General features: G+C 41.7%; 1 protein-coding gene across 7 annotated transcripts in view; it reads right to left on the bottom strand.

Moving 5' to 3' along the window:
- The window catches only part of KDM4C (lysine demethylase 4C), a 210914-nt gene that overhangs the window by 138723 nt on the left and 44289 nt on the right, over nt 1–27902 (bottom strand). For all 7 annotated transcript variants that reach the window (XM_035140866.2, XM_035140870.2, XM_060269022.1 and 4 more), the window contains one exon: nt 25311–25448. In XM_035140866.2, coding sequence (XP_034996757.1) covers nt 25311–25448 — 138 coding nt within the window. The remainder of the gene's footprint in view (nt 1–25310; nt 25449–27902) is intronic.

The raw sequence follows: 27902 nt of genomic DNA, 5'->3' as shown, positions 1-27902 counted from the left end.
TTATTAAGGATTTTCTTGGGTTACAAAGGTAGTGCAGTGTCTCATGCATCATTTTTACACATCCCTACACATATCAAGAAAAACAGAAACATTGCAATGTACTTTTAAAGGTGCAATGTACTTTTAAAGGTCTGGTTATCATTTGATTGTCCTGCAGGCAATCAAGTCCTGCAGGCCTGTAAGGTGCTGGGAGACTTAAATCAAAGACTTTGGCAAAAGGGCTTTGCAACAAGGCAATTTGCTGGCCTAATCTCTGTTTTTCAGTAGGGCCGCTGTGCTAGAAATTTGTTGCCAAGGAAGCACACTCCTCTTCTCATTTTAAGTATGCCACTAGTTTTCATGCAAGTGGGCTAAGACCCCCCAGAACATGCAGGCGCCTTTCTCCATGCTTTGCTTCTAATGCAATCAAATCATTTGGACACAGTGGTGGATCTTCACGTTCTGGCACCGGGGGGGGGGGCGGAGAGCAGATGGAGCGGGGCTGCCACGAGGGGCAGGGGCAGGAGGCACGTTCTGGGGGCAGGGCGTGCCGCCTGAGGGGGACAGCCACAACGGAACCCCACCAGGATCGCGCTGCCGGGGGTGGTGCGCTTCCCCCCCCCCACTCCTCTTCCTCCGGCAGTTGATTGACACCTGTCGATTGGCAACCTGGATCCCTGGAGAGGGATAGCTCTGTGCCTGGGGCACTACAGAACTCACTGTTAAACATATTAGTACCCATAAAGGTGTGCAATGTCTATCATAGTGCAAACAGGGGAAATCTACTAGGGATCCAAATACCCTTCTAAGTATTCTGTGCCAGGAAAACCCCACCCTGGCATAAAGACGTATTTAAGTCTAGGAGTTTGATTCAGTTTTTTTTAATAAAAAAAAACATTTTATTCCAATTTTCCAAATTCAACAAATTAACAAAAAACCAATCTTTTATACAAAATCTTATATTCACATCCTTTACCTTGCTCCGCCGAGCTATGACTTCCCCCCCTCCCTTCATGCGGGTTTCTTGTTAATTCCCTTTTTTGCAGTTCCTTTTTTAACATATTGGTCAATTCGTAAGGTTTAGTTTAATCCTGCGAGAGTTTTTAACGATCTACAGTTTTTCTCCATATAGTCCACATATTTACTCCAGTCCTTTTGAAACCTTGTCTCCCCCTGGTCACGAATCTTGCATGTCAATCTAGCAAGTTCAGCATAGTCCATCATTTTTGTCTGCCACTCCACAGAGTTTGATTCAGTCTTGCTCAGCTTTGCTTGCAACCTTGCTCCTGTACCACTGCAGTTTCTTCCTCTCCCCGTTTTAACCATCCCCAAAGACAATTTTTCTAGCTCATTTGTTAGGGCTTCATTGACAGCCTCCATCCCCTCTTCATAGCCTTTCCCCTAAGGCATTTCCATACCACATGGGGCTTAAGGAAAACGAAAGGGGCTTAACCCCCGGTCCCCTTCCATCACAACATTTCCCCTGGATGCTCAAACAAAAGAAAGTAATGGGAGAAACAAGTTCTCAAAGTGCCACAGTGTTTTATCTTGGCCAACATGCTTCAAGATCCATTCATGTGTGGCAACACATCTTACCAGTCTATTTGCTTTCTGTACCTTTCTCCTTTGCCAAATCCTCAAAAACGAATGAGGAACAAACCTAAGCAGCCGCAGTGTTCTGGTGCCAAGGGAATCCTCCTGATTTAAGCAGAATCCTGAAAAGTCTTCTACTATCACCTTTGCATTCAAAATGTAGTATCTGAACTCAGGATTCCCCCTGCCCTCTAGTTCGGTCTCTTTTATTGCTTCTCTAACTTCTCTCTTGGCCACACAATGCCAAGTTGTAAGCCTGACTAGGGGTAGGGTGGGGAAGAACCCAAACCACGGGCTTCTTCTGTTGTCCAGTGGCCCTGTTTTAGACATGACTAGGACAGACACATTATTAGTGGTGATTAGTGAAGATAATCACTATACATTTAACATGATCTGCTAATCCAGGCCTTCGTGCACGAGCATCTGCAAATTAAATTGAACTGCACAGAAAGAATAAGAACATGCTAGGAACGAAACTGACATTTTAGCAGTTTGCAGGAAATGAATGAATGAAAGAATGAATGAATGAAAATACTGAAATATTTAAACTCATTTTATTGGCTTTATTTTGAGTATGGGATAAAGGAAATGACTGTGATAAGCTAAGAGAAGAGCTGGAATCTGAATATTTCAAATAAACACAGATGTTAAGAATCCGTTGCCAACCATGCTTTGGTATAGCCACTGGACAAATGCCAATTCAATCAGCTTCCACTCTAGAGAGAATGAACAAACCCTTTGTGAAATATAAAATTCTGTCTAAACTTGAATATCGCAGATAAGAACACTGATAATTATCTTTGTCCCACCAGACTGAAAAAACAGAATAGGCAAAATGACACTTAAAAAAACAGTCAGTTTAAAATAGTGAAAATAACCTTTCAAACTGCACCCCTGCCCAATTAAATACTGCACTTTGAAATATTGCAGACAAATTTTCAAATGACTAGTTTTTCCAATTAAAGGCTGTGGGCTGGATCCAAAGACCCCTGTGGGGAAGAAACCCAATTCCCCACAAACATACAGCATTACCCTGTGCCACATCACACGAGCCTCTGAAGGATTCCCCCCCCCCCCGCCCCGCCACCATTTTTAGAAGAGGCTTTTTCAGGAGTATGGGGAATCCAACAGGAAGAGGACCCGTAACAACCCCCAGAGTGCGCAGCCCACCGGGATCTGAGCTCTTTCCTTTTCACTATGCTTTTTATGGGATAAACACAGCAGCAAAAAAAATTGTGCAGCAACTTCTAACTTAAAATGGAAAAACTGTACACAGCTTGTAACACACTTCCACAATCAATCTGAAATGAATTTTAAACTATAACTAAAGTCAGAAGAGCTACTTTTCCAGAGGAGTTCTGCATACCCAGAAAGATGGCATTCTCTTTCAACAACAATACATGCATGTTATTATTTTCTTCACCAACAGAAAATCTATTTTTATGATTCAGGTGGACTTAAATACTGCAAATCCCATATACTATTTGGTGGAAATGCAATAGCTGACAGCAGCTATATAAAAGTGGCATCCAGCATTAATCATAATCATAGGTAAGTATTTCTCGCCTCACTTTCTAGAGCCATTTCCAGGTCATCTAAAACAAGGAACAAAGGGGAGGGATGAAACCATTTTGTATGCCACATAGGCTCTCCAGTAAAATGTATAAAGGATCTATGTTACAGTAAAAAACAGATATCTTGTCACCCTGCACAATTTGCAAGAATTTATAGAAGCACTCCTATCAGACAACCAGACACCTCTTCCCTACCTCAATGGCATATAGAAAGAAAGAACAAGCGATGGAGTTTGACCAGGAGAAAATGAAATTCTGCTGGTAAGTTTGCATGATCGTGGGAAACTGCATATTGCTGTCATTTCTGATTAATTCCAATAGCTAACCAAGTTCCACACTGTGTCCAATTGCTATATTTCTTCTATCTTATATTCCTCCTTGGATCCAAACCTAAATGGATCTTCATTTGAGGTTTTTTTAATGGGCAAAAGAAATCCTGCTTTATTTTGTAGATAACAAAACTACTGGTATTTACACTTTCTTTTCTGTGGTATTATTACAGTTTAACAGGTCACACAGAAACCTATCAGAACTGAGTAATATTAGGACTGTTTCAGAAGAGGTAGTGGGGAATGATGGGGGGGTTAATCAGCTAGTATACCATTTGCCAAATCATTTCAGCTTTAAAAAAATCAATGTAAAATTTCAATCATACTAAGGTCTAAGGGAAGGTGTTTAACTAGTCGGAGATAGAAGACACTTTTAATTGGTTTCATGAAGTTATCTCAGAACTCAGCCATCTTGGCAAAGAAAAAGCGCTTTGTGTGTGTTGTACAGTATATGCATTATAACACTGTGACACCAGATGGCACTGTGGAGTTCTGTTTTTGCCAACCTGATTTCTCATACAAAGTTTACAACATGTTTAACTGAAACGCTTCTTTGATGTATCTAGATCCAGCCTCAGAGATCAATATGACTGGGTATTTGGCATCCAGATGTCATGCTATGTTACTGGAGCCACATTATCAAGAACAAGGTGGCCCATATAATGGCGTTCAAGCAACAGACAGAGGAAGGAAGCAGCCAGGATATGAGACAAAAGGGGGTGAATGGGTAGAGGGTGTTTGGAGCGTAACTGTGAGCCTGGATTTGAAAGACTCACTAAACCAGAGCTTGGCTTAGCTACCAGTAAGTACAGTGCAGGAGCAGAAAAAGACTAGGGAGCAGAAAAGCAGCTCCAAGCTCCTCTCTGAGAGTTTGCATACACTAAAACAAAACAAACATGTTGAGAGGATTTTTAAACTGCCTGTAATATGTATTTGAACATATTTCACCACAAGCTACTGATGAAGACTAACCCTGGGAAAGCACTGCACAGTTAACTTGGGAATGAAATTGAAAGAATCTCTTCCAAAAATCAATATTTTGCAAAAGAAAAAGCATGTAAGTAGAAAGAAGGAAGAAAAGATTGACAATGGCATGCAATGCAAGCAACTAAATTAGCATAGGCCAATTCTGCAGACTTCTGAAACATGTCTGTCTGTCTGTCTGTCTCTCTCTCTCGTGTGTGTGTGTGTGTGTGTGTGTGTGTGTGTTATAGCACTACAATTCCAGAGGAGTTAACCACAGCATAACAAATACTCCAACAACATCTGACTGTATGATTAACATAAAAACAATGCAGAATACATGGAAGAGTTTGTTGAAACTTTCAGCAAATAAATTGTGATAAAGTTCTTTATTTATAGCATTGAAATCTGGACTAGTCACCAGTTTCTCACTGAACTTAAGACACCACTCCTACAGATAACAACTTCATAAAGCTTCGTTGTGCTGTTAAGGAGCATAGCTGTCAAGTTTTCCCTTTTATCGCGAGGAAGCCTATTCAGCATAAGGGAATTTCCCTTTAAAAAAGGGAGAACTTGACAGCTATGTTAAGGAGTAGTAATCATGTTCACCTGAACACTCACTGCTTTTTCATCATCAGGTTTGTACACAATATTCTGCTCTTATTTTTACGCAACATCCTTATAGCATAAGGTGCGCCCAATATTAGAGAAAACAAATTAAAGTGATTGCCTGCAAATGCATGAAGTTCTATTGCCCTCTGCTGATGAATGGGTAAAACTGGATATGAAAGCAGAGCATAGACACTAATAGACATGTTCTGAATATCTCTCCTCATATATGGCATTGTAAGAAAATTCAAGTATCTGCTCCTCTAAGATAATTCTAGTGATATCCAAGTGTCAGCTCTGTTTTATAAAGGATTATCACAAAATACAATACTACAAAGGAGATATGAATAGAGTAAATATGCAATTTTAGATTTTTCTGCTCTGTGGGTTAGAAAATATACCGATCAAATTTAATTCTAAACCAAAATGTAGTTGCTCTGCAGAAGCCTCCTTTGACATAACAAAAAACTGCCGAGCTATTACAGCAGGATTTTCCCCTTTAAGGTATATTTTCACACACCCAAAGGGGGGGCAATTGAAAGGAATGAGATAGTAAAATATATTATTTAAATTGTGGGCTTGAAAAAGATTTAGGACAAGTTAGGAAGATATTCAGTAAACTGCACAATTTCTTACAATGCAGAATACAACTTTAGCAGCACTCTCTCTCTCTCTCTCTCTCTCTCTCTCTCTCTCTCTCTCTCTCTCTCTCTCACACACACACACACATATATATATATGTATATGTATATATATATATATATATATATATATATATATATATATATATATATATATATGAATCTCCAGCCTTATTTTGATTGTATATCAGACTGTAACCTACATAGCCCTCATGCTTAAATAATATTCAGCCCTTTTTTCGTATGGGGTTTTTCTGCTCATTTACAGTTTTGTATAATACAGTCATACCTCGGTTTACGTCTGCTGAGGTTTGAATACTCTCGGTTTGAGTACTCCTCAGACCCGGAAGTGTTTACTTCCGGGTTCCGCGGCGTGAACATGCGCAGTAGCAATCTGTGCGGCACGCGCAGAAGCGCTCTATCGGCGCTTCACGCATGCATGCTATCGGCGCTCGGTTTAAGTAGTTTTCGGAGAGCGAATGGCTCCCCGGAACCAATTAGGTACTTAAGCTGAGGTACCACTGTAAATGCAAACTTGGTTCTCATTTATAGTGCAAAAGCCATATGTCATCTTTCACAGATACTATGTTTTCCCAAGACTCAAATGGTGTCCCCCCCCCATTGGGGAAAAAACCACTTTTCTTCAGATAGTGCAGCGTTTCTCAACCGTTGTTCCGCGGCACACTAGTGTTCCGCGAGGCGCTGGCTGGTGTGCCGCGACGTGCGGCGACGAGAAGGGCGATTTGCATTGTCACGTGCCTGACGCCGCCAATAGGCAACACTAACCCGCCGGAAAGCAATATTTCTCCTCCTCTTTCCCAAAGCTCAGTGCAAACGAGCCGGAAAAGCAATATTTGGCAAGTGTTTCTTACAGTCATAATTATAATATAGGGCGGCACAGAGTTAAATTTTTTAACTTTTTTAATGGTGGTGTGCCTCGTGATTTTTTTCACGGAACAAGTGTGCTGTGGCCCAAAAAAGGTTGAGAAACACTGAGATAGTGCACCCATTGTCATTACTTTGAGAGATTCTGTTATCAGGTATTGCTACTATTGCTGCTACTAACTTACAATAACTCCCACTATAACAAGTGCCATTTTGTGTCATTTAAAACACAGCTGAAGCTCTTTGAATCCTGTGTGATCTCCATTGTAAAGTACCCAGCACATTAGTGCTTGGCTAGGACCTTATTTTGAGGATACAAACATCAGCAAGTGAATTCTTTCTCCCACTCATCACATGAAACAATGTCTTGCCTGGAGAAAGTAGGCTTGCTCCACCTACAGCAGGCATGTCCAAAATCCTGCCCGGGGGCCTAATTCTAAAATAAGGTCAGCAACTTCAAACCTAAAAAACAGGTGAACAACTTAAATCTTAAACAAAGCTCAACAACTTTGGTGTAAAATCCTAAAAATAAAAAATAAAGAAAAAAGCTCAACCACTTCAATCCTTAAAAAAGGTCGGTCCTCATGCATGTTCACACATCATCAAATCTGACCCTCTTTGAAAAAAGTTTGGACACCCCTGACCTACAGCAACAGCTTTTAGTGATCAAGACTGTAAGGGAAGTGGTTATTGCTTCATCACTTTTATAGGAATTTCCCTTACAATAAAGAAGAGGACATGTTTAAGCACAAGAAAAGATTGTATTACTACTTGTCAGGTAAGAGGACCTCCATAAATACACGTTTTGTCCACATAAGCATTCCTGACCTTCCTCACGTGGACATTCATAATGTGTGAACTGGAAATCAGGGATGCAAACAGCAGCAGCTCCCGTGATTGTATGGTTTGTTCCAATGGTAAGATGCTGAGACAGGCCTTAAGGGTGAGTGTCGGGAAACTGACCTTGAGCAGAAGTTGTCTAGCAGCAGAAAGCAGGTTCTGTGACCTTCGGGACATGGGAGAACTCTCAAGTTATATCCGAAATGGCTAGAGTACAGGTCTTTGAATTAGTGGCGCTGGTCTGCTAACTATTCAACAAACATGAACACGTGAAATTACAGTAGAAGAGTCTAAGCCATAGCTTGAACCATCACCTCTGGTGTCACTTGGAGGGCTTCCCAGAACACATTCTGTATTCACAGTCAAAAGCATTCAGAGGAAGGAGAGACCTGGGCAGTTGGCACAGTGGCAGAGCTTTCAAAATCTGTTTCCTTGCATATGTATTATAGCAGGCATCCCCAAACTTTGGCCCTCCTGATGTTTTGGACTACAATTCCCATCTTCCCCAACCACTGGTCCTGTTAGCTAGGGATCATGGGAGTTGTAGGCCAAAACATCTGGAGGGCCGCAGTTTGGGGGTGCCTGTATTATAGGTTTCCACTTTCAGAAAACCATTAAAGACCTCTATCTGAGAGTGCTTAGTAGAATGTAGAGTCCCTGAGGTAAATTCCTGCTGTTCTGCATCTGTTTTAGTCCCAATTCCAGAACCACTAATTGAGCTTTCCTTGCATGGAGACGTAAGAGATGCTTACTTTTTTTCATAAACGTTGGGGTTACTAAATTGTCTTGCTTGCAGAATTACTACTATTACTACTCTTACTACTACTACAACTACTACTACTTTAAGGAGCCTTTATATATTGTTTCCTTCAGTATCCCCCACCCACCCACATTATTAAAAACTCAGTTTTAAAAATCTGATTAAAATGCACAAAAAGTATTTGGCAGATAATCTACAAGGCCATATGTATTGTGTGGAATATAATCCAGAAGGAATAAGTATACGGGGGGGGGGGGGGAGCGCATAGATGTAATAATCATGTGCTCAACTGAGACCAAACATTTATGTTGGTGAAGAAATAATACTATTTGCCAAAAATAGTGTGTTTGTAAGAGACAAATTTGAACAGTGAGCATTGTCACATAGCAGCAGTGAATATAAATGATGAGTGACAATTAAATCTTACATTGATTAATTCTATTCTTAGGTCTCTTAGCACATACCAGAAATGCAATTAAATAATTTAATAATTTAAAAGCCACCTTTGTCTATTTTATCTAGTACAGGATGAAGTAACTGCACAGATTTAAATGCATTTTTCAACATTCTCCCCCTTGCCCCCCAAATGGTCTACAGATTTCATTTCCAAGGAAATTTTGCATCATAACGGTTATCACCATTCTAGCCAGATGAAGGTCCAAAACAAGCTGTTACAAGTGGGGATGGGGAACCTTCGTCCCTCTAGACATGCAGTTATCATCAGCGCCAGCCAGCAAGGCCAATGTTCAGAGGCGGTTGGAGTTGAAGTTCAGCAACAAGCTTAAAAGTAAGCCCCACTTAAAACAGTGAAACTTACTTAGGAGTAAATATGCATATTTTTGCACTATAAAATTCTATACCTGTGTACATAGGTCTGGTTAAGTACATTTCTCTAGGGATAGAAGTCCCAGAGAAAGGTTGCAACAAACCATGGTCTGGATACGGAGAGAGATTCCCAATGGAATTCTTTCTTTCTTTTTCCTTTAAGTGTCATAACTTCATCAGCCACAACACAAACTACTTTTACCTCTCCGTTTCAACTGACCAATCTCATCATGCAGCATGAGGGAGGCTGGTATTTAAGAAATAATTCTGAAGGTCCCTCGGAAATATGTAACTAAGTTGTATGTATCTTTGAATCCAGGCCCATGAAAGCTAAGCGCACAAAGGCATATCACAGCGGCAGTGTAAACTCCGTACAAAGCAAGCACACCTGATGTTTAAAGTCTGTTTTGTACCATGAAAAGTTCATTAGTGCATTTACAGAAACGACACACAAGACCAAGAAAAAGCTCAACAAAAGCACAAGCCTGAACAAGAGGATTCACACAAAGCACAGGAGAGCTGAAAGAGGGTTCCACATTGATGAAGACAGGTTGAAAACTAAGTCCAGTGGTGGTGGTGATGCAAAAAAGGATTGAGAGCAGTAATTTGCCTTCATCCACAAAGTAGAGCTCAAATTCCCAACCTGTGACCCAGGTGGCGCTGTGGGTTAAACCACAGAGTCTAGGGCTTGCTGATCAGAAGGTCGGCGGTTTGAATCCCTGCAACGGGGTGAGCTCCCATTGCTTAGTCCCAGCTCCTGCCCACCTAGCAGTTCGAAAGCACATAAAGTGCAAGTAGATAAATAGGGACCGCTCCGGCGGGAAGGTAAATGGCGTTTCCGTGCGCTGCTCTGGTTTGCCAGAAGCAGCTTTGTCATGCTGGCCACGTGACCCGGAAGCTGTCTGTGGACAAACGCCGGCTCCCTCAGCCTATAGAGCGAGATGAGCGCCGCAACCCCAGAGTCGGACACGACTGGACTGGATGTTCAGGGGCCCCTTTACCTTATTATTACTATTATTAAATTTGTATACCACCCTATATGTGTAGATCTCAGAGCGGTTCACAACACAAAATCACGGTATAAAAAATACAAAATACATAAGAAAAACAACCCCATAATCCACAGAGAATGCAGGTTCTCCAAGTCTAATAAAAGAAGATTATGGGGATTCACATTTTAAAGGTCACACATTCTAAATTCTGAGAATCACAGTTTCTCATTTCACATTCCAAGAAAAGAGTTGCAAACTATGAATACAAACATGTCTATGGCTCCATCTGGCGAGTCTACAATAATTCCAAACTTGTTTGTCTGTCTGGAAATTAACAGCAGACTGAGCAAAATTTGCACTTAAAATTACAGTATATTACAGGATAGGGAGAAATGATAAATCCCAAATGTGTGTATTTCTGCAAGAGATTCTGTTTATATTCTTGCTTAATAATAATAATGGAATTAGACAGAAGGCTACCAAACCACATTTTGGAGACTGTACAAAAAAATATAGTTCTCAAAGGCAATTGGTAATGGCTCCCTACCAGGTTAGAGAGCTAGAGAGCCATTGCAATTTCAGTATGACAACTTAACAATTAGCATTACCGTGTTTCCCCTTTTTTAAGACACCGTCTTATTACTTTTTTTTCTCAAAAAACCACAGGGTGGCTTATTTTTGGTGGGATGTCTTACTCGTATTTTTATTATGAGTCTGAGGGAAGGGAGGTGTGCGTCCCTGGCCCAGCCCTCTCTCCCCAGCCCTGGGATGTTCGCAAAGGGCTGCTCTCTCTCTCCTCTGATGTGGGGACTCACTTAATAGCAATCTGCTACACTGGAGCTTCTTAAATCTAAACCAGTATAATGGAATCTATCTGTGTGATACAGTCCTAGCAGTAGCCTATAGTAAAGCAAATAAGGATCTCTACTAGCCAGCTGCCCAAGACTTAAGTTCCAACAATGTAACACTTTGTAGTGCTAAAATAAAAAAATTCCTTCAGTAGCACCTTAAAGACCAACTAAGTTTTATTTTGGTATGAGTCTTTAAGGTGCTACTGAAGGAATTTTTTTATTTTACTTCGACCCAGACCAACACGGCTACCTACCTGTAACCAGAACTTTGTAGTGCTATCACTGATAGCAAAGAAGCTACCTGCTGAGAACAAAGAAGCCAGCTAAACAGCAATTAAGATTGCTGACTTGGTAAATGGTAGCAATTAAGAAGCAATTGAGCTAGCAAGGTAAAATTTTGTGGGTAAAGGAAGCTAGGACCGGCAGTTTAACTTTTGTGCTCACAAACAGCAAGAAGGAAAAAGTCCTTAATTTTTTAAAAAAAGTCCCCAAGGCAAGGACTGCGATCCAGACTACTTGTTGTTGTTGTTGTTGTTTAGTCGTTTAGTCGTGTCCGACTCTTCGTGACCCCATGGACCAGAGCACGCCAGGCACTCCTGTCTTGCACTGCCTCCCGCAGTTTGGTCAAACTCATGTTCGTAGCTTCGAGAACACTGTCCAACCATCTTGTCCTCTGTCGTCCCCTTCTCCTAGTGCCCTCAATCTTTCCCAACATCAGGGTCTTTTCCAAGGATTCTTCTCTTCTCATGAGGTGGCCAAAGTATTGGAGCCTCAGCTTCACGATCTGTCCTTCCAGGGAGCACTCAGGGCTGATTTCCTTAAGAATGGATTGGTTTGATCTTCTTGCAGTCCATGGGACTCTCAAGAGTCTCCTCCAGCACCATAATTCAAAAGCATCAATTCTTCGGCGATCAGCCTTCTTTATGGTCCAACTCTCACTTCCATACATCACTACTGGGAAAACCATAGCTTTAACTATACGGACCTTTGTCGGCAAGGTGATGTCTCTGCTTTTTAAGATGCTGTCTAGGTTTGTCATTGCTTTTCTCCCAAGAAGCAGGCGTCTTTTAATTTCGTGACTGCTGTCACCATCTGCAGTGATCAAGGAGCCCAAGAAAGTAAAATCTCTCACTGCCTCCATTTCTTCCCCTTCTATTTGCCAGGAGGTGATGGGACCAGTGGCCATGATCTTGGTTTTTTTGATGTTGAGCTTCAGACCATATTTTGCGCTCTCCTCTTTCACCCTCATTAAAAGGTTCTTTAATTCCTCCTCACTTTCTGCCATCAAGGTTGTGTCATCTGCATATCTGAGGTTGTTGATATTTCTTCCAGCAATCTTAATTCCGGCTTGGGATTCATCTAGTCCAGCCTTTCGCATGATGAATTCTGCATATAAGTTAAATAAGCAGGGAGACAATATACAACCTTGTCGTACTCCTTTCCCAATTTTGAACCAATCAGTTGTTCCATATCCAGTTCTAACTGTAGCTTCTTGTCCCACATAGAGATTTCTCAGGAGACAGATGAGGTGATCAGGCACTCCCATTTCTTTAAGAACTTGCCATAGTTTGCTGTGGTCGACACAGTCAAAGGCTTTTGCATAGTCAATGAAGCAGAAGTAGACGTTTTTCTGGAACTCTCTAGCTTTCTCCATAATCCAGCGCATGTTTGCTATTTGGTCTCTGGTTCCTCTGCCCCTTCGAAATCCAGCTTGCACTTCTGGGAGTTCTCGGTCCACATACTGCCTAAGCCTGCCTTGTAGAATTTTAAGCATAACCTTGCTAGCGTGTGAAATGAGGGCAATTGTGCGGTAGTTGGAGCATTCTTTGGCACTGCCCTTCTTTGGAATCGGGATGTAGACTGATCTTCTCCAATCCTCTGGCCATTGCTGAGTTTTCCAAACTACTGCTGAGTTTTTCCAGACTACTTACAAATCCTTAAAGGGGCAGCTCCACAGACAAGCAAGCATAAGGTAGAAAGGAAGGCTGCAAGGAGACAACAATCAGACACAGGAGACTGCCGTCAAGAGGAAATCAACAGGCAACTCATGGGTGGACGCATAGAATGGAAGGGAAAGGTGGAGGGAAGCGAGAGGTGGGTTCTGTGTGTGTGAGAGAGAGAGAGAGAGAGAGAGACAGAGAGACAGAGAGACACAGACGCGCACACGGAGATCTCTCCCTTAAAGGGAAAACAGCCTTTGCATTCAATCACTCCTCTCCCGTCAAGAGGAAATCAACAGGCAACTCATGGGTGGACGCATAGAATGGAAGGGAAAGGTGGAGGGAAGCGAGAGGTGGGTTCTGTGTGTGTGTGAGAGAGAGAGACAGAGAGACAGAGAGACAGAGGACACAGACGCGCACACGGAGATCTCTCCCTTAAAGGGAAAACAGCCTTTGCATTCAATCGCCCCTCTCCCGTCAAGAGGAAATCAACAGGCAACTCAGGGGTGGGCGCATAGAATGGAAGGGAAAGGTGGGGGGAAGCGAGAGGTGGGTGCTCTCTCTCTCTCTCTCTCTCTCTCTCTCTCTCTCTCTCTCTCTCTGTGTGTGTGTGAGAGAGAGAGAGAGAGAGAGAGAGAGAGACGCAGGGGGCGGGGGGAGAGAGAGAGACAGACGCGCTCACGGAGGTCACGAGGCTTCGGCAGCCAGCAGCTACGGCTCTTCAGTGCATTTTTACAAGCTTTTAAAGGAAATACGTGTCTGTGGAGCGACAGCAAAATGGAGATATTTTTAAGGGGGGGTTGGCTGGTGGGAGGGGGGTTATTGCTACTGGGTGAAGGGTCTATCAGTATGTCTTATTTTCGGGGTATGGCTTGTATCGCGCAATTGCTTAGAAATCCTGCTATGGCTTATATAATGACTACGTCTTAAAAAAGGGGAAACACGGTACAAGAGATCCAAATTTGGAAGAATGCTTCAAATTACAAAAGATATGAACATATGTTACCTTTTTTATTTATTTTTTATTTTATTGAGACCAGATTGAGAAGTAGCACTCTAGCTTTCTTCTAAAAGTATCAGTTACAAGTGCTTCCAAGTTGAAAATTGTGCAGATTTGGCTCTTTACTGCAACATAGGGTTGTAGTGTTGTGGTATCTTTCTTTGCAGAACTCAACTATTACAGGATATATTGACAGATAAGAAACAACTGTTTGGATTTCTCCTTTTCAGCAATCTGGCCAAATGAAATTGCTGAATGCACTGAACTGGCTTCACTTTTTTTCTATTCTTAATGTCCCTCTTCGTGTTGGCATTAAGGATGAATGGATGTTAGGGATTAGGGGAAATATGTAAAGCAATCCATCTGCCTATTCTGCTGTGAGCACCGTTTTATTAAAAAGAAAAAAAACCTTTTGCAGTTACAAGCTGTTTCTGCCAGAAAGTTGCACGTGAAGGTAGCTACTTCTCCCCAAAGGATTTTTTAAAAGTACATCTGGTGTGAGGATATTCATGTTATCATACATAAAACTTGCTTGTCTTTGACCAAATTGCTACCATGTGATTTGCAGCTATATGTTTGCAGGGAACACTTAAGTATACTACACACAGAATGAAAGTCTTCTTTCGCATTATACTAGTGTCATATTCCACCTGCCACTTTACACGTCGTACTTGATGAAAAGTATAGACACAAACATTTGACCTGCTTTCAATGGGCGCTTATCACCAGGAGCACATTTATGCAGGGTTATTGTTGATGAATGAGGCAGCCACCTCATCCCTTCCTGCCTGGCAGTCCCACTCCTAATGATTATTGCAATCATGCATGGTGTTTAATTTTCATTAAACAGACGAGCGAAGTCTCTGGTGATAAGTGACAAACAAGATCCTGAAGGATTGGCACTAGGAAAATTTCCACTAGAGACAAACATCATTTTTTCTTGAGGGGATAGAATTAAAAATGTTCATTGTGCTACATAAAATAAAAATGCAAGGGGAAACTTATTATCAGCCAAAGCTTTGTTTGTACTTATAAATACACACATGCCACATATTCTTGTTCATTATTAGAATTAAGAAAAACATAGTCATGTGGCAAGGTGAACACAACACTAGGCAATAATGCTTTCTTTGTGTGGTGTATTTTATTTTCAAGAAAAATATAAACATGAACATCGTCATTATCAATACAATTGCTTCCCCTCCTTTCCCCCTCTCTCAAAACTGAAGAACAATGCATCAAATTTTCCCATAAATCTATATGCATAGTTGGTGGGTGCCAGTCATTAGGATGTTCACTCTGATAATTCGCAAAGGGGTGAATATTTCAACAAAAAAATCCATAATGGATATGTCATTCAGGGTGCATTACTCTCTTAAGTTAGTTTATCTGAAAAAGTGATTTTCCGTATGTCAGAGGCGCTGATGCGGCTACTCTAGAGTAACGACTCCTCGCAGCATATTCCTTTCAGGCTTTTATTAAGTGCTGATTATTTACAGTGCTCAGAGCGATCTATATACATGCTTTCGGTCAGGTGTCAGAACCTCCGAATGGAGATTGGCGCGTTTTCTTCCAGCAAAGAAGCTTTGGGAGACCCATCCTCTTCCCCCGACGTTTTCTGCGCAATTCCGGCGTCGGGGGAATTGGCCTTCCCCCCTGGCTCCCCCTTTCCTGTCCCACCTGGGTCAGTGGCTCCGCAACCTTGCCTGAGCCTCGGGCACCACTTCCTGATTCTCCGCTGGAGGCAGAGCTCTCCCCCGCGCTTGGGGATGGGCTGGACCTTAAGATGGGAGGGACTTCTCGGTATTCCCTGTCCCTCACACCGTACATTCTGTTTCCATTGTACAAGGTGTCCTTCCATTTTATTTTTTATTTTTTATTTGCTATAAGTAGTTGTGCCACAACCAAAAGAAAAGTGACAAGTTCCTTGTGTAATAATTTGGGTATCTCTAAAGATTGTTAATAAAACTAGGCATAGATTACGTTGTACATCCTGGTTTGAGTCAATCACCCATCTCCTACTACCCTCCTGAGAAAAACCCCAGCCCACCCTCCCACTATATATCAGTGGATCAGAAGAAGTGTACATGCACACGAAAGCTTATACCAAGAACAAACTTAGTTGGTCTCTAAGGTGTTACTGGACAATTTTTTTAAAAAATTATATATTTTGACTGTGTCAGACCAACACAGCTACCTACCTGAATCTAGAATCCTGGTTGGTGATTTTGCTTATTTCTTTAAATGCCCTTTCCCCCAAATGGCTGCCACTAATTCACATGTCCACCACATACGAAAAGTCATGTCAAGTACCTCGCACCCTCTCCAACATGTAAAAGTGGCAACTATGCAATACTGGGAATCTATGAAGGCCAAACCTATCTGTTGATTCGAAACACAAACATGCAAGCTCTATCCTTGTGATTAGCACCAGTCTTATGCATATTTTTTCATTACCATAGCAGATAATTTATCTAGGCTATCCTGGAAGAGAGCACATCAGCAGATTTGCTGGGAGTGATCATGAAAAAGCAATGAAGAGTGATAGACCTCTCTTGTGGGGTGCGTGACATAGACATGCACATAGGATTTTCTGTCTGTATGCTGATAAGCAGATTGTGGCATGCACATTGAGGAAAGGGGAGAAATATGCTGATTTCTGCCTCCACAGGGAAGGGTCGTGTCCCATGCAATTATACAGCACGTTTTCAGCGTTCAACGCACCTGACACACATTATTTAGAGAGAGCTTTCACAAACAGGCAGCATTAGAGATTTGAATTCGAAAGGCATACTATCAGATCAGATGCAATCACTACGGAAGCCAAGAAAATTTAGAAATCTGTACCATTTCAAAGATTTATTACAAAGATATTTTTAACTTGTTGCCTATATATTTATCATAACTATAGTTAGAACTGCAACAAGACAACCAAATAACTGGAATGCACAAATGACAAAAAGACATCAACGCTGCAGTATTTTTCCCCTATCACTTTCCCTAATATGCTCTAATGTACAGCACCCAGAAGACGTTAGATTGGCTCTTGTAGACTTTAAACAGGAAGGTTTTAGGAATGTAGCTTATTTCAGGTATGTATCTGCTTAATTGAGCATCAATGATTAGAATGGTATCGTGTATCAAATAAAACTTGTTTTTAATTAAACCATTTATTGCTATAAAAATCAGCAGCAGCTTGAACATTTGTTGCTGCTAGTATCACTCCTTTTAGTCTGCCAAATTTTCAGGCATAGCTATTCGTTTTACCTATTCAAATGTAAATGTAGATGGTACTACAAATACCATCTTTTCTTTGGATAACACAGGCAAGATGTGTTCTTTTTAAAACCTCAAGACAACATATTCTTTTTAAAGTCAGGGAAATTAGCATAGCAAATAATTTTCTTCCCTTTAGAGATAGTTCTAGGTGCTTGAGGCTGCAGTAGGAACAGAAAATATCTTCACAAATGTCTCCAAACAGTCAAGCTGAAAATCTAAGCCAAAGTTTCATTTAACAGTCTGTCAGTTTTTTGATGTGAAGCTAATGAATGCAGTGGCAAACAAATCCATCAAACCTAACATCAAAACAACTGCACTTCATCACACTAAAGGGGGGGGGAATGAAATACAACCTGCAGGCCAGCACTTTGATCTAACCTACCCACACAACAAAGGTCTCTAAGCAGCTCCTGCTGCAGAATATGCATGAGTGATTATGGACTACATCTCACAAAAGAAGCTAATCATTTTTAGTTACCGTGATTTCAGAAGACTGCCAAACATCTTGCTTTCGGTACTAGTCAGTTCAATATGGGATCATCATGAGAGGGGGGGGGACTTTTGAGGTACCCTCAAAACCTGCTATAATCTATAGCAATGTTTATAAACTCCTCCCTTTGGAATATATAAACATAATAAAAAGACAAGGAAATGAGATTTGGGAGAAAAGTACAGGATTTTTAAATTCTCTAGTTTGCAATGAACTAGAACAGGCATCCCCAAACTGCAGCCCTCCAGATGTTTTGGCCTATAACTCCCATGTTCCCTAGCTAACAGGACCAGTGGTCGGGGAAGATGGGAATTGTAGTCCAAAACATCTGGAGGGCCGAAGTTTGGGGATGCCTGAACTAGAAACACCAAGGATGCAGTCCTGTAAATGGGTATCTGCATTTCTACCCGACTGCAATATGTGGTTATGTGCACATAACTGCAACACATACAAATTGTCTCCTTTTAGATACGTTAAAATGATCGTGACAGATGTGACATATATTATTTTCTGTTTTGGTCCTTTCCAATAAAGGTCACCACCTTTTGGTTCACTCAATTCATCGGTATATGTCGTATAATCTATAGTTAACATAGATTAACTATATAGATTATAGATTATATAGATTATATATAGATTATTATTCGCATTAATGTTAAGACTGGACCAGCACCACATCATCACCATGCAGCTTTATCTGCAAGCTACTGCTTACAGCGCCGAGAGCCTTTTGCCGGTTCCCTCCCTGCAAGAAGTGAAGTTACAGAGAACCAGGCAGAGGGCCTTCTCAGTGGTGGCACCCGCCCTGTGGAACGCCCTCCCGTCAGATGTCATGGAAATAAGCAACTATCCTACTTTTAAAAGACATCTGAAGGCAGCCCTGTTTAGGGAAGTTTTTTTAATGTTTAATGCTGTATTGTGTTTTTAATATTCGATTGGGAGCTGCCCAGAATGGCTGGGGAAACCCAGCCAGATGGACGGGGTATAAATAAATAATTATTATTACTACTACTACTACTACTACTACTACGTGCCTTGTTCTACACCTAAAAAAAATTATCATCCATTTCTTTCGGTGGTTTTTAATTTATTGTCGTTTTTCATGCTGTTTGCCAATGGCTAAGATAGGAAATGGAGTTGCAAGCATTGGAAGAGAAGATGTGATCCCCAACTTTGTCATAATTCCTGTATTCAGACACGAGGTGACAGTGTTCCCCCTTCTGAAGGACAGGTGCCAATGGAAAACTGCTGCCTCAAAAAGTGAAAGCAAAGCTCCTGCTGTGCACATGGCTCTCTCTTCCCTTCTTTGATGCCCAGGTTATGCTGGGCAGTGAACTGTTCAGTGGGCACTGTTGTACATCTTCTGCTGGTGTGTTGTGCAGTAAAAAAAAAGAAAGAAAGTACTTTAGGTTTGCCTCTTTTTTCCAGGACACACCCTCCTTTTCACGGGTTAAATTTCTATCCGGGTGGATTTTTAAAACCTACCAAAATGTCTTTGGTTATACTTTCTGGATGAGACATAAGACATAACTGGTGGGTGAAGGATTGCTTTCCTCTTCTCCTGCCCCCCTCAGCAATGTATCACAGCTTCGATAGCCTACATATAGTGGGAGTATTTAAAATGAGAGTCATCATACCATCCTCTTTTTTTGCTCTTCAAAGTATGGCCACCCTAATGACTAATTCCAAGTATATTCTGATGCTTGCAAAAGAGCTTGTGCAATATGTTACCTATTGCAGTGAATTCTTGCAGAGGCTTTTGGGGAACAGTGATATTTTTCCCTTTGTTCCCAGTTCTTTGAGTCATTTTACTGTACAAAGACAAAAAGCCACCCTGTTACAAAGGACAATTTCGATATTAGGAAGTACCATACCATACCAAAACAAAGCAACAAAACAGTTGCTTTGTCTCACAGTTGTGCATCCCAATTTTTATTTTATTTGCCTTTTTAAAAATATGTAATGAAATTGAGATGGGGGGTTATTACTCTGGGGGGGGGGTTGTTCTTGTTTTTATTAGGTCTTTTGTGTTTTTGTCTTGTATTTTTATGTTGTGAACCGCTCTGAAATCTACAGATGAAGGGCAGTATACAAATGTAATAAATTAGTGTTGGTGTTGGTGTTGGTGTTGTTGTTGTTGCTGCTGCTGCTGCTGCTGCTGCTGCTGCTGCTGCTATTTTAGAACACCTTGCTAAAAAGTCCCAAATATACTATGGGATTATTGTGGTATCAAAAATTTAAAATATTACACTTCTTCTTGAAAAGGAAAATCAGGTGCACTGGAAGACTATTATGTGTTCACTGTAATAGTGTAGAAGAATGCAATTGCAAGGTAAAGAGTTTAAATTTGCAACCATCTGATAATTCCATCTTGAAAATAAGATCTACATGGTGCATCTTTTAGGAAAGAATTTGTATTTTTGCCCTAAAGTATATCAACTCCTCCCTCCACAAATGTTTCTACTGGCTTCAGCCAAAATTGACCAGGAGGAGAAATTCTATTTTATTTTACTTTATTTATTTCTTCTAGGACTGGCATGGGCTAAGATTTATCTTAATATTTAGCAATTATAAAAAAAAATATTGGGGGGTGTCCTGATGTTCTATCACATACTTTCTGACCCCAATAATTGGCATTTGGGAGGAAGACAAATCATGATTCATTATCAAGCTTCTTAGCATATCACCTATTGGCCTTTCAATTGCAATAGGAAATGGATCATTCACTTCTCTAGAAAGGTTTTACATAAATTTCATGAAAGTGTATTCACACAATGATAAGAATTATATCCTCCTCCGCCTTCTTTTACCCTGCAAATCAACAGCACTAGAGAAATTCCACTTTTTAATTAATTAGCTAATAAATAATGAAGACTGCAGGAATGGCAACAGTATAGCTTACATTATAAAATCTTTCAGTGACCTTATCTGCAACATTTAAAGCTCATAATAATATCGAGTGAAACAGACAAAGTAGTTAAAAGAGTGGGATATACTGGGCAGTGGGCTAAAAAGCCTCATCCTCATGAAACAATGTTCACAGGAGAAGGGAAGAAGAGCCTAACGCAGCCCACTCACCTTCTCAATCCAGCCCATGGGAATCAGTGTGCTTTTACATGAGTAGAATGCATCCTTTTGTTTAAAATGCATCTCTGGGTTATTTGTGGGGACTGCCTAATCTCTCTGAGGCCCAGGATCTCCAAGGTGTTATTATTTGCAGACCGTAAGGTCCTCCGCGGGGCATACCAGGAGAGGCGGTCGCATAGGTACGAGGGTCCTAGGCATAGTAGGGCTTTAAAGGTTAAAACCAGCACCTTAAACCTGATCCTGTACTCCACGGGGAGGCAGTGCAGCTGGTATAGCACTGGATGAATGTGATCCCGCAGCGAAGACCCCATAAGAAGTCTCGCTGCAGCATTCTGCACCCGCTGGACTTTCTGGGTCAGTTTCAAGGGCAGCAATATTGTGATGTTTAGCTGGGGATATATCGTGATGTTGAAAACCAGATATCACCCAGACCTAATCAATGTTAGAGTTGAGAAAAGAGCTAGTTCTGACACAGGCAGGTGACTATAGCAGAAACATGCAGATTCTCAAACTAGACCACTGACATTGCAATTCGAGGACCCGCCCCCCGCGAGAAATAAAAGACACAGTGACACATGAATTTAGGTTAATGGGTAAAATAAGGCCACAACTTTAATGGTTAGAGCAAGTGAGAGGTATTGGCTTAGGCATTGGACACACAAGCAAGCATGACTCCACCCCACTCTGCAGGGAGTCCTATAAGGTTAACACCCAGTGGGAGGAGCCTGTTGATGCAAATACAACTGGAAGCTTCCCCTGATGTCACCGGGGGTTGTGCCATGGCCCTAGCCACCAGCAGGGCATCGGACAGGATCCACAATCACCGGATCCCTTTAACAGGATACCCCTAAAAGAGGAGGGTTGGATGATGGCCACAACCAGTCCTCAAACACACAAGACCAATACTTTCTACCTTCTTTTAGGTAGAAAGAATATTCCACCTAAACATTAGGAAGAACTTCCTGACAGTAAGAGCTGTTCGGCAGTGGAATTTGCTACCAAGGAGAGTGGTGGAGTCTCCTTCTTTGGAGGTCTTTAAGCAGAGGCTTGACAGGCATATGTCAAGAATGCTTTGATGGTGTTTCCTGCTTGGCAGGGGGTTGGACTGGATGGCCCTTGTGGTCTCTTCCAACTCTATGATTCTATGATTCTATGAATACATATTCCAATGCCTAACCACCACCCGAGCCAAAGACGCTCGCCGCCAATACCCTCACTGCTGTAACAAATTCCTAATGCTTTTTGTGATATCGGCCAACCACACGTCATTTCCTTGGTTGGAAAGATTAAATCCATCATCATGAAACAGAGCCACCTCGCTGAACCTGATGTCAGGGTGCTCAATAACAAGGCCATGCATATAACGCAGTTTGCGAGCCACCACACGATTCAAGAGTTTCCTGGATTTGTCGATGGCCCGTGCTGGCTTAAATGTAGTCAAGCCCCGCCCCCCAGCCGGCCCTATTGGCCAGCTGAGAGGCTTGGCGCGGCAGCAGGGATAGGCTGGAGCAGGGGGCCGAAAACACACACACACCCCTCGCTTAGCGCGGGAAGTGGCTCCCGCTCACAATGTGTCCCCTCTTCAAGGAGGAGAGATCTTTTCAAACTCCTGAGTACACAAGTTGGTATAAATGCTCAGCAAACGGATATACAAAATATTGTATGAACTTACATGCTGAGATTCTACCAAATGGCTCTTTGAAGAGCAGAAACTGATGCTCTGCCAGGGATCTACCCATGTTCCTTAGCTGCTCATACTCAACAGCCAGAGGCAAACAGTATCAGGAAGCCAAAAGGTGCCTGAAAGAAAAGCTCCACAAAAGCCACTAAACAGACCTTTGTCTGTCTCTCAGTTTGCCTGGGAATAAGTCAGTGGGCAGCACCAATTTTGCTGGCATTCTAAGGCTTGAATAGTTCAGGTGGCCCCTGTTAAAATCCGGTTGCTGACCATGTCATCAAGCAAACAGATGACAGCTTAAAGTTGTGAATGGGTTTTGCAACACTGAATATGCAGAATGTTTCTTTTTCTACTGATGCAGTAGGGAATCTTGGCCAGGGAGAAACATACAAGCTTACTTTCAGCTTAAAGTAATGCTTTTTAATGGAATCACTTCTAAAGAAATCTTTATTTTCTAAGAACGGGGCGGGGGGTAATCAAAGCAGTATGTAAACATTTATGTTCAGCAGTTTTAATGTCTGCATATAGCTCCTAGTTCAGCAGAAATATTGCAGGCTCAGCACAAATTAAAAGAGACCCCAGCAAAACACATAAAGTAATTGTCACTGGTTCATCTGTTTTACTAACATTCACAAAATGCACTCGAGTAAAATGACTCCAAAATGTTGTCCACGTAAAGACACAACTCTAGCCAACCAAGATGGATATAAGCTCCATTAGGTAAATAATAAAATCCACAGAAGTCTGGGGGAAAGTCCCATCTGCCCTTCTTTCACATCTTAAAATGTCATCTCATCATCAGTATGCTTATTGGCCTCTAACATAAAGCTCAGAAACAGAAGCTTTGTAACATGGATTCGTGGTGCAGACTGGAGTAGGATGAGTTTGTGGCATCGGGCAAATTATAGAATCATAGAGCTGGAATGGACAACAAGGGTCATCTGAAATGCAGGAATCTCAGCTAAAGCATCCATGACAGACAGCCACAGGCCAGCTGTACCTCAGCACTGCCAAATGTGCAACTGCAGGCAGATGGGGGTGAATGGAGGAAAGCAAACAGAAGAGATGCTCACCCTCCAGTTCAATAGCTTTCAAACTGTGTTCTAGGGAATCTTGAGGTGCAGCAATAAGATCTATAATACAGTGGACGCAACAGGTTACAGATGCTTCAGGTTACAGGCTCCACTAACCCAGAAATAGTACCTTGGGTTAAGAACTTTGCTTCAGGATGAGAACAGAAATTGTGTGGCGGCAGCACGGTGGCAGCAGGAGGCCCCATTAGCTAAAGTGGTACCTCAAGTTAAGAACAGTTTCACGTTAAGAACGGACCTCCGGAACGAATTAAGTTCTTAACCCGAGGTACCACTGTAGTGGACAAGCTTCCTTGAAAGAAAGGTTACATACCACTGCTGCTCTTTCCTGCAATGCAAGGCTCCAGGGAAACAGGGGGGGGGCAGTCTAGCATTCATTATCTGCTTATGTGAGGCAATGGGTAGCCCCATCAACACCCTGCCTGAAGCAAGTAGAACACTTCTAGAATATGAGTGTCTGAAATTATCAAACATCTATACAAGTGCCAAAACCTCTTGGTCTCACATAGCAACATGGGTTTCGTTCTCTTGCAATATCTTACGAATTTCCTTAAAGAAAAATCTGTTTACTTTCAAGTGTAATACAGGAAAAAAGTAGTAGTAAACAAATACTTGAAAACAAAGCAAAACAACACATCTAACACTGTCTGGTAGATGACAGCCACACAAAACATTGCACCAGAGCAATAAAAGAGGAATGGCAAATAAGGAATAGAATACTCAAGGATATGCAGTCATCAAAGCCATGATGTGCAATTTCCTTGCACCTCTGGTCCCACCAGAATGCTAAGTGCAACACACACACCCATCTACTGTGTCACTCTGCTCTGTTCACATACGTAAGGAACAGCCACCACATATGTCAACAGTTGGGTTATTATCACAGCTCTCAGCAGCACATACCCAATAAGTGCTGCTTTGTTCCATTGCATTGTTTTTGGTTTCTCCAAGTAGCAAAACTAGTGTTGTAGTCCTTCCTCACCCCCAGAATCTGGGCAACTGAAAGTGCCATCTGTTGTAAACAAAATCTGCCCTTTTCCCCCTATGGGCTATCCAAGAGCCCGTAGAGAGCCCTTAAGTGGGTTCCCTATCGGTAGGCAAAAATAAAAGAGGCCAACCAGAGAATATTGAGAAGCAAAGCAGCTAGTGCAGTGTTTCTCCTAAAATAAGCCATACCCCAAAAATAAGCCATAGTGATAGGCAGTGTAACCTTGTAGGTTAAACTGTACCATACTTAATAAAAAATAAGACATCCCCTGAAAATAAGCCACCGTGGTTTTTTTTTTTAGGAAAAAGAAATATAAGACGGTGTCTTATTTTTGGAGAAACACAGTAAGCCTGATCTTTATTAAACTGTTGCAACAGGGTCCTCACTCACCACAAGCAGGAGAGAAGAGGAACCCAGAACAAAGGTGTGCCATCCCTTATATAGACTTTTGAAATTGCCCACCCTCAAACTCAAGACCACCCCCAGAAACATCATACATACAGAACGGGTGGACTACAACAGAAATCTGAGTGCATTTTTATCCTGTCTGCCAGGTTACCTGATTGGATTACCTGGGCATCCTGGCCACTCTTTTGTTATGATAACTACTCAATCCCTGAATCCAGATCACAGGTCACAGGCTCACCCTATTCATATCTTAAATGTGCCCTTAGACGGGATTTGTGAGCAAAGAGACAATGGAGAGACTCCCCATTTCCTTCGATCTTGCAGAGAAATATTTGTGGTCATTTGGGAGAGACAAAATGGTTTCAGGACTTCTTTCTGTTGGGTTTAATGACAAAGAGAAAAACCGAAGTACCTGGCTATCATTTGTTCACAGTCGGTGGCAATGGAACCATGCATTTTGTGATTTTAAAATGGATAGCTTTGGTATTAATAATGTAATCTGACTTACCAACTTAGCTACTTTTCCATAGTCAATCCACCTGATTGTTGCAAAGTTCGTTGACTCAGCACAGTTGAAACCGTGATTAAATCCCGCGTGGTATCCATATGGGAAAGTGATCATAAACTCTCCTGCCTCCTGTGTTATCTAAAAAAATGAAAAGACAATGAATAAAAATTGTCCAGGTGTTTCTTCCCTTAGATTTTCCATTTCACCTGTGGTCTTGGATGGCCGCATCTGCATGGGCCACATGGACTGGTTATATTGACTCAATGTTTCCTTAAAAAAAAAAAACCGCCAGCCTCTACCCAAAGGCTTTCATGAGAGCTTTTTGGTTCATAGGAAAGAAATTGACCATTTTCACTTGTCCCGAAGAAGTATATACTCATACTCTGCATAAATGAATGAAATTGGCACAAATAAGTAACAATGGGAAATTGGGGGGGGGGGGTCAATAGCCGACAGGGTGGCCATGTGTCCTACTTCATGGAGATCAGCTCTCTACTTGAATGTTGTTCAGTCCAATCTCTCATGCTCACCATTCTAAAAAAAGAAAACTCATAGGACAACTGGAAGAAAACACAGAATTCCGCAACACTGATGGAAGTTGGTAAAGTTTTCCATCCAAGATTTGCTTGGCCCCCTGTACCAAGAAACATCTGGCAATTTTTCCCCCTGCCACACCTTGTGTTCTAAAGACTGTCAAGTTTGCTATCAGGTAGTAGGACAAGTATCGCCAAACTGCAGCCATCCAGATGTTTTGGCCTACAACTCCCATGATCCCTAGCTAAGAGGACCAGTGGTCAGGGATGATGGGAATTGTAGTCCAAAACATCTGGAGGGCTGAAGTTTGGGGGCGCCTGTAGTAGGATATTACTGTTATAGAAAGCCATTAACCATTTGATCATTTCCTGAAGAGGACATCTCTAACAAAAGGCTGTGAGATGTTTTACTGACCTTCTTAAAGACAGCACCATTATAAGTATAATTAAAACTAACATGGTAAGAACCAATTAAATATCTCCCTCCCTGAGCAAGAACCAGGATTCAGGGAGAAAACAGTACTGAAGCAATGCATAGCGACATAGTAAGTCAGTAAGTACAGGGTGGAACTACATCAGCCATCAAATAAGATAGAGCCAGCCATTGTGAAATTCACCAAACTAGCTCAGAGGCGCCAGGTCACCCCCCAGAATGCGGTGACATCACACAAGCACAGGCTGGCTCAAGATTGAGAGGGCCTGGCCCCCTTAAAACAAATATTGAGGGGGTTGATGTACCTTTGACCCCCAAAAGCTGATGCTCCTGCTTTAGCATACATTTAAGCAGCAGGCAAATTTCTCAACCTTTGTCCATTTGTATTCATCTGTCGTCTCTCATGGTTGTCTGACTTCTCTTTCTCCTTCCATTCCCCTCTCAAGCAACTTTTCCTTATGACTTTTCCATCCTCCCCCTGCCTGAGTTTATCACCTGTTGCACCTCAAGGAGATCATACTATAGCAAGCCAATTTTGTACTGCATTATGGCTCTCTGATAAGTTTTCTGCCTGGTTGCCTAAAAAAAAAACACCACCCAGTAGGTTTCTGAGCTCCAGGCTTAACTAATAAAGCACAGTCCATCTGAGCTGTCTAGACAATACTCTTCCAGGACAAATACTTAGGCACTCTTATAGTAAAACTGTCTTAGGAATTAACTTTTGCATTTACCAGTATTACCATTGCAAAACATGCTTTTGCCTGAAGGCATCTATTTGAGGCCCTACTAATGATATAACTGCCATTCCGGTGGCTGAAATTAGGAACTACAAAAGAATCATTTCACAGCATTGTAGCTCCAAACAAAAGTATGTTATAGTTTCAGAAATGTTTTATTTAATGGAAGACTTAACTTTTCCTAAAGGAGTACAATTTTTGCAGTCAGCAGACGGATACAAGGAGTGGAAGTGCAAGATATGGAGAATGTGGAACTTTATGTAATAGATTCTTGCTCACCACTGCATTGAAATTTCCTTTTTTTTGTCACAAGACAATGGAAAGACACAGAAGTTGGAAGAACAGGAGATCGCCTAGGCACTCAAACTATGGAGTTTTTCAACAAAGCACATAGCACAGTAAAAAAAGAATAAGGCTGTAGGACAACTCAGGCACTGCTCCAAATACTAAACACAAGTTTTTGGAGAGACACAATTTCATTGACATAATAGCATTTGTGTTGGAAGGAAGCAAATGCCCCTTGGGGGCAGCTGTCTGAAAGGCCAGGATTCCATAAAATACCCATAAGGTAAACTGATTTAATCTCTCATAAAGTGTCCAGAGAAAAAAAAAGATTTAGCAACTTCATTTCAGCAGCTCCTCTTATACTCAAGGACTATTTGTTTTCTCGATATCCAATCCAGATCTGCTTTGCCACAGCTTGAAGCCACTGCTTATTTCTCCATAGTAACTTTCTCTTTAAAACCAAGCAGTTCAGTTTCCATTGCTTTTTCCTGGGTGAGGGCAGGGGTGACATAAGGAGCTGGATTGAAAGAGGCCATTACTTAATTGCTTACCTAGAGCTTTCAAGAATTTGGTGTAAATAGACAATGCTGCTTCTAGCAGAGGA

This window comes from Zootoca vivipara, chromosome 16, assembly GCF_963506605.1.
Source record: "Zootoca vivipara chromosome 16, rZooViv1.1, whole genome shotgun sequence".
Lineage (NCBI taxonomy): Eukaryota > Metazoa > Chordata > Lepidosauria > Squamata > Lacertidae > Zootoca > Zootoca vivipara.
Note: the sequence above shows the minus strand (reverse complement) of the source record. Positions and strands in the feature narration are given on the sequence as shown.